Source organism: Sinocyclocheilus anshuiensis, unplaced genomic scaffold (genome assembly GCF_001515605.1).
Source record: "Sinocyclocheilus anshuiensis isolate Anshui unplaced genomic scaffold, SAMN03320099.WGS_v1.1 scaffold430, whole genome shotgun sequence".
Lineage (NCBI taxonomy): Eukaryota > Metazoa > Chordata > Actinopteri > Cypriniformes > Cyprinidae > Sinocyclocheilus > Sinocyclocheilus anshuiensis.
The window spans coordinates 561,248-569,467 of NW_015547641.1; the positions used below are offsets into that span (position 1 = coordinate 561,248).

The 8,220-nt window shown below is 40.4% G+C and overlaps 1 protein-coding gene across 1 annotated transcript in view; it reads left to right on the forward strand.

Annotated features, from left to right (window-relative positions):
- LOC107701869 (gastrula zinc finger protein XlCGF8.2DB-like) overlaps positions 1 to 6,194 on the forward strand; it is an 18,070-nt gene extending 11,876 nt beyond the window's left edge. The window contains exon 2 of the mRNA XM_016504009.1: positions 5,269 to 6,194. Coding sequence (XP_016359495.1) covers positions 5,274 to 6,116 — 843 coding nt within the window. The 5' untranslated portion in view covers positions 5,269 to 5,273 and the 3' untranslated portion in view covers positions 6,117 to 6,194. The remainder of the gene's footprint in view (positions 1 to 5,268) is intronic.
- Positions 6,195 to 8,220: the final 2,026 nt, after the last annotated feature.

Sequence of the window (8,220 nt, forward strand, 5' to 3'; positions counted from 1 at the left end):
ATAACTCCGACTGGATTCGTCTGAAAGAAGAAAGTCATATACACCTAGGATGCTTCAAGGGTGAGTAAAACGCAGCATAATTTTCATTTTGCGGTGAACTAACCCTTTAACTTGCAGTATGTAGATTTTGCTACTAAAGGTGTTATTAATGCTAACGATTATCTGGATAGGGCAACATGCTGTTGCCTAAACTTCGGGTATTGACCATATGCTGTACTGCATTAAATGGGCATGCTGCTCTTCTCAGCTGCATACTAAAGAAGAGCACCCCTTCACTGCTTCTCTTCTTAAAGGGCATGCTGCCCCAGTCTATGCTATTTCAGAAGGTCTTTGCTTTAAAGCTATTAGGGTATTGGGATTTTGCTTGCTTGTTAGGGCTTATCTAGTGTTCAGTATCATGTTTGTCGCTAGACTTGCTTGTTGCTTTAAGCTATTGGTTGTTACTGCAAGTGCTGGTACTTAGTTAAACTTGCAACAGCAAGAAGCTAATGTTTAAGCTGTTGTTTAGGCCATCCGATTGTTCTTGAAATATGCTTGCTGCTTATGGCTCATCTAGTATTGGGAATGTTATTTCCTTAAATTTCTGACTACTGCAACATGCTGTGATTAAGCAAGCAACATGCTTGTTGCAAAGGGTTTCTCAACCTTTTGCCTACTGCGACCCACTTTTTTTTTGTATGCCAGTCATACGACCCACTAAGGCTGGAAATAAATAAATAACTGAAATGCCTCTTTAGACCTAGGCTACACCGTATATGCTTATTATAATTAATTTCACGAAAACACACAAACACTTTCAATAATTAGGTAGACTATGAGGCAAACTGATTTATTTATTTTTACTCACGTTAATGTGACATTTGAGACTGCCGCTCTGAAATGATGATATCCAGACGTGGTGGAACTGGGGAAAGGGCCACTTCCTCACTTGCTGAGCTTGGGGTGATGCTTCCCCAAATATATTATTAAGCAACATTTCCTGCTAAGTTTCTTATTTCATTTTCATTGCTTAACGCTATGTTGGCAAATATGCTATTGTCAAATATTGCTCGTTGTTTAAGGCTAGTTGTTCAGTAACATGTTGGTTTGCTAGGCACGCTGTTGCTTTAGGCTTATTGGTTGTATTTTGACACACTGGTAACATTAACGTTACCCAGTTAAACTTACCACAGCTGAGGCTTGTTTTTAAATCTGTTTAAGACTGTCTGATATGAAACAGGCTTGCTGCTTAAGGCTCATCTTGAAAATCCCGACTCGCAAAGATAGGTAGTGCTAAATGGTAAGAGGAACTTCGTTGCACGATCTGCAAGTTCTGGATATTCGTGTCTGGTTTGAGTCCAGAAGGAGCTCAGGTCTGTCTTGCGAAAAGCAAGCTGCAGGCTGCCGTCAGATGCAAGTTCCACTAACTGCGTTTGCAAATTAATGGGGAGTACAACATCCACATCACTTGGGTCTACTGAAAAAGGATCGCGAATCCACGCATTCCCAACTCTTCGGTCGTTGGGAAAATAATCTGAGAATTTCTGTGTTAATCTGGTCAGGTGGTCCCGGACAATTCTCTGTATGTCGGTGTTGATGTGAGGGAATTCCTGCAGAACATCAGTAAGGTTAGGAAACCTGTCAAAAAATCCCCTGCACTCTCTTCTCCCACAATACCAACTTCCGTTTGAATGCTTCAATTTTGTCAGCCATCAAGAAAACACCGTTGTTTCTCCCCTGAAAGGATAGGTTTAGCTGGTTTAGCTGGTCAAAGATATCTGACATGTATGCCAGTTTCACAAGAAATTCAGCCTCCATATAATGCTTTGCCAGGGTAGACCGTTTCTCCTCCAGAAATGTGTGCACCTGCTTGCGCATTTCGAAAAGACGATTAAGAACTTTTCCCCGTGACAGCCACCTAATTTCATTATGATATAACAACTGGCGGTGGTCTGATTCCAGCTGGTCGCACAAAATTGAAAACAAGCGGGAACTGAAAGCACTGTTCTTCACTAGATTAATTGTTTTGACAGCAATGTCCATCACCTCATTTAAGGGCACTGACATTTCTTTGGCTGCGAGGCTTTCACGATGTAAAAAGCAGTGAACCCATGTCGCCTCAGGTGCTCTGTCCAAAATTTTCCTCACAACCCCACTATGTTTGCCAGTCATTGAGGCCGTGCCATCCGTGCAAATGCCTACGCAATTCTTCCAATCCAGCCCATTCTGTGCGAAATAGCCATCGAGGCAACGGAAACACTCATCTGCTGTCATCTGTGTTGGGAGCTCATTACACATCAGTAGATCCTCATGTGTTGCACCTTCCCAGTTGTATCGTACAAATGCAAGCAACAATGCCATCTTTGAAATATCTGTTGATTCGTCGATTTGAATGGCAAACAAGGGGCTTGCTCGCACTCGATCCAAAAGTTGCGTTTCAATATCATTGCTCATGTCTATAATCCGCCTGGAGACAGTGTCATTGGAGAGTGGGATTTATTTTATTTTGTTAGCAGCACTTTCCCCTAGTACCTCACGGCACATGTCAACTGCACATGGGATAACTAGCTCTTCACCGATATTAAACGATTTCTTAGCATGGGCGATGTGGCCAGCTGCCAGATAACTTGCCTTCAGGGTGCTTTTTGAAGCTGTCGTGAGCGACACAATACTACTTTGCTGTCTTTTAAGTAGGTCTCGCTTTCGTACAAAGTAATCCACAGGTTTACCCACACATGTTGGATGTTTAGTCTATAGGTGACGTTCAAGTTTGGATGGCTTCATGGACTCCTTTGCTAAGACCTCACTACGCTCAACACACTGTGGCTTTTCGTCCGATGCAGTGAATCCATATTTAATATAGTCTGGGTTGTACTTGCGTTGTTTACATTTTGCTGCCTTTGAAGTGGAAGGAGTTTCTGAATCTTCTGCTTTTTTTCTTTTAAAAAATGGATGCATTTTGTCAAGCTAACAGGCCGTGGCTGTGTATAGTAGGTCTGGCATAACAATGCATTGCAATCTCCTGCGCCGTCGTTACCAAGCAACGGGGTAAACAGCTGCTAACAGCTGTGTAACATTACGTAAAGAGAGTAGGACCTTGTCCAATAAGAGACGTTCGCGGCAGCGATCTCACTACGCTCAACACACTGTGGCTTTTCGTCCGATGCAGTGAATCCATATTTAATATAGTCTGGGTTGTACTTGCGTTGTTTACATTTTGCTGCCTTTGAAGTGGAAGGAGTTTCTGAATCTTCTGCTTTTTTTCTTTTAAAAAATGGATGCATTTTGTCAAGCTAACAGGCCGTGGCTGTGTATAGTAGGTCTGGCATAGCAATGCATTGCAATCTCCAGCGCCGTCGTTACCAAGCAACGGGGTAAACAGCTGCTAGCGTGTGTAACATTACGTAAAGACAGTAGGACCTTGTCCAATAAGAGCCGTTCGCGGCAGCGATAAATTATTGTGATAGGTCAGTTTAGAAACAGCGTTAGAAAGTTACGGCAATAATGATTCAACATGCGACATTCGAAAATACGATTCGTTGGAGGTCACTGTTTCAATGAGCCTTTTGTGAAGCGCACTTACTGTGCCGGTGTAACACCGAGAACACAGAGAAAGTCTCGCGACCCCCTACGGAATGATCCTCGACCCACTAGTGTGACCCACTGGTTGAGAAACACTGATCTAGTGTATTGGTAAGGATTTTTGTCTATGCTCACGCGGGTTGTCAGATTGAGGACACGTAACACAACGAGCACAAATGAGATGGACAACCTAGAAACTGATGAGTTGATTTGAGTTATTATATGCTGTTGTTATAGACTTCGGTGTCCATAAGCTCATCAGTCAGCTAGAAAAATAACAATAAAGAGGAGCCATTTTGCTATATGTATGCGCTATCGGATGTTAATATTTTTACTTAACCTGTTGTCTACATGATTCAACTCCTCCTACAAAATTGCATTTTACTAATGAAGAAAAACATTGACTACTGTATATACAGTATTTCAAGTTGGAAAATACATTTATGGCGCATACAATGGAGGACTGCATGGTACGGTACGGTTCGGTATGGTTCACTTTTGGGGGGTTTTCCACTGGGTACAGTACCTGGTACTTTTTTTAGTACCACCTCGGTTTAGGTTCCAAGAGAACCGTACCGTTACCAAAACGTGACGTGTAAACTCTGCTGATCACGGATTGGCCGGAGAGAATCGTCACTACCTGCGTCACTGAACTTGCGCCACAAACACAACAGAACCGCTAGATTTAAATTAGCACAGCTAGCGAAGGATCGAACGCAACTGTTTTGAACGAGCGCACCTTTTTTTTACAACCAAAAAGTTTCGTTGTCTGCTGCGGAAGTACAGACGTTCCTCTCGTTGATAGCAGAGGAGTGGATCCAGCGAGAGCTTTATGGGGCGACGTGGAATGAAAACGTTTTTTTTTAGGAGTGGTGGCAGTAGAGGCGGCGCAACTATAACGACATGTGAATAATCCCGCCCACTCTAAAGCGATACTAAACTGCAGTGGAAACGCAAACCGCGCCGAGCCATGCTGTACCGTACTGAGCCGTGCCGAGCCGAGTCGTACCACGCAGTGGAAAAGCGCCATTAGTTCCTACTTTAAGTGAACCTTAGTTCCCAGGTCATCTACAAGATCAATTAAAATGCTGATAAATTCAAGAAAAGATGAGACATAAACACATGAAAGTATGATTGAAATGTTAAAAAGTAAAAAAAAAATAAATAAAACACGTTTATTCTGTGGCACCTAAAAAAATTAAATAAATAAAACTCGTTTATTCTGTGGCACCTAAAAAAATTATTTGGCGCCTAAATGTTTTTTCTTATAGGAGCCAATGGCTCCTTACTCGATTTTTTTGTTTGGAGCCCTGTTGAACTTTCAGTATCGTAACTTTGCAGATATTGTTTATGCTCAAAAAACAACAATACACATTAACTAATGTTAAAAAAGTGAAATTGCAATCAACCACCCCCTTAAGTTTTGCATACAGTCTACAGCATTGTGAAAGGGATCTCCATTTGTAAAAACAGTAACATCATGTGCATGTGTATTACATGCTCAGTCTATAGGCGCATAGCGTTTCTTTACAAAGTGACATCGCCAACTACTGGCCTGTCAGCATAATAAAGTGCTTTTAGTCATTTTCATGGATCTGTGTGAACAGGGACAGTTTTGACAATGTTTTCGTCGGTAAACAAATGTTTTATCCTTTTATTTTCCAAATGTTCCAATTGATTTTCATCTTTTTAATGATTTCATTTTAGGCCTGATGAAAGTGAAAGAGGAAAGACAAGATCTGAATGAGGTGGAGGAGAAACATCAGGATCAGAAAGATCATGATGTCAATGAAGAAAAATCAGCGAGTTGCAGCATTCAAATAACAGAAGTTAAAAAGCCTTTCAGCTGCTCTCAGTGTGGAAACAGATTCAAACATAAAGGAAGCCTTATGAAACATGTGAGAAGTCATAGTGAGGAAAAGCCTTTCAGCTGTTTTCAGTGTGGAAACACTTTCAAACGTAACGAAAACCTTAAGACTCACATGTTAATTCATGCTGGAATAAAGCCTTTTACCTGTTCTCAGTGTGGAAAGAGTTTTACACAGAAAGGACAACTTAAGAATCATCTGGTAAGTCACACTTCAGAAAAGCCTTTCACCTGCTCTGAGTGTGGAAACACTTTCACACGGAAAACACACCTTAAGAAGCACATGTTAATTCATACTGGAATAAAGCCGTACAGATGCTCTCAGTGTGGAAAGTGTTTCACACAGAAAGGACACCTTTATCATCATTTGGTAACTCACTCTTCAGAAAAACCTTTCATCTGCTCTCAGTGTGGAAAGTCTTTCACACGTAAAGGATACCTTAAGAAGCACATGTTAATTCATGCTGGAATAAAGCCTTTCAGCTGCTCTCAGTGTGGAAAAAGTTTCATATGTAAAGAAATCCTGAGGAATCACATGTTAATTCATGCTGGAATAAAGCCTTACAGCTGCTCTGAGTGTGGAAAGACTTTTACACAGAAAGGACACCTTAAGAATCATTTGGTAACTCACACTTCAGAAAAGCCTGCTCTCAGTGTGGAAAGAGTTTCATATGTAAAGGAAACCTGAAGAAGCACATGTTAAGTCATGCTGGGCAAAAGTAGAGTTGCCAATCTTTCCGTATAATACGGAATCGTCCCATATTTAAGGCATCAAAGAAGCGTTCAGTATTGAAAGCCATACGGAACGCAGTTTGTCCCGTATTTAAGGCATATGCCATATGACCACCTAGATCATACGAATAACAAACTCTTAAATTCTTTTTGGACAAGTGTTTGATTTGTGAACATATCCCTTCGAGGAAGGTTTTAAGACCAAGTGGAATCATCTGCCGTCTGGTAGCTCTCTCCCGCTTCACAGTGAGCGGGACTCACGCTAACTGTTTATTTTAACATCTGTGTTTTGACTTCAGCAAATCAGTTTTGCCAATTGCAAACAAAGTGATTATTTTTCATGAGTCCAACACCCAAACATGCAAGAAAACATGCATTTTACCAGAGTGAAGATGTGCTCAATAAGGGAAGTCATCTTTCTCTATTGTAGGCAATGTTGTTAAATAGATAAAACAATTTGTATTAAAGTAACTTCCAGCGTATTCTTAACCTTGTATCTCATTCTTAAAACAGAAAATGACCAATGAAGCGTCTAGCACCAAAAGCAGCCCATATTAATTCTATAAGTTCTCTTTAATTAAAAAGAAAAGTGCATTTTTATATGTAATATTGTATACACACACACAAAGTTTCTTATGCTTATCAAGGCTGTCTAATGTATTTGTTTACTCAAATTTCTACCAATGTCTACCAAAAAGATGGAAACTTGTAGCAATAGTATTTTTCCCTTTCTCTGATGGATGTCATTTTGTGGCAATTTTCTGTTCACTATATACAGCATGTCTCTTCATGAAAGAAATGTGTAAAAATAGACATGCAAATGTGAATTTTCTGTTTACATGCAACACACCACTACATAAATATATGTACTGTATGAATTCAAATGTACATATTCTTTCTCTGTGTATTATAATATTGACTTTTCCTTCTAAACTTTTACCTACCATTGAAATCAGCCAGTTAACACACCCATGTGGGGCCCAAATGGGTTGCACCTATGGCCCGGTCAATTTTGTCCCATAAATGAACGTCAACTGCTGAGAACCTGATTGATTTAATCTCCATTTATTTGCAGGTGATTTTAACACCTTACAATTATATTTAATTGTGCAAAAAACATGCTGAAAAATGAATCAAACACATCAGGGTTATGTTTAGTAGTAGCAAGGTAATGCCTCGTTCACACTACAAGCAACACCGCGACAAAGCGACACGATCCCTTTCATTTCAATGGAGAGCTAGTAATTTCCGGTGACACGAGTGGCAGTGACCACTGGCGACAGGATGTAGGTGTGTCCAGTGCCTACAATGGAGGAAATGTTCGTAGAGCTATGGCAACAATACTCCTGCATTTGATGTTTCCTCAAGGGACTACTGCAACTGAGTGAACAAAGGCCAAATAAAAACAATATTTTACCTCAAGTTCTCTTTGGAGGATTGACAGTCCATACAGTCCTCTTCATGCAATCCAGGTATATGTCCACTGTCAGGTTTTCTTTCTTGAGCTTTTCTAAGGACAAAACAGCCAGAGCAAAACACGCCATTAGCCATTGTTTGTTTACGCTCAAGGTACCTTCTGTCAGTCGACAGTCCCGCCTTCTTGAAGACAGCACACACATTGTTAAAGACGGCAAGCAATGAAGGGTCAGGTAGCAACATGTAGTCTGAAGGCCATTTCACACTGAGCGCGATGAGAAAGTGCGAGGCGAATCGCAGATGATTGGTGCTTTCACACAGAGCGCGAAACGATTGATCTGCTAATTCACACCTGCACGCTAGGTGGCACTGACCAACAATGCATTTTTCCTCAGATATGCATCTCGTATATATGAAAATACACTAAAATTGTATGTAAAGCGATTGTAGCACACTTTTAAGCAATGCAGTTTCAAAACACTTCTGGTACTTTATCTGACTACACTTCAAATCAGTTTAAGTGTTAGTGATAATTAGTGTATTTATATTAAGTGTACTTAAGTAGCACAGTTAGGGAAATGTATTTATAACTATTGCATTAGCAATATATTTTAAATGAATCAATTTAATTTAAACTTAGGATA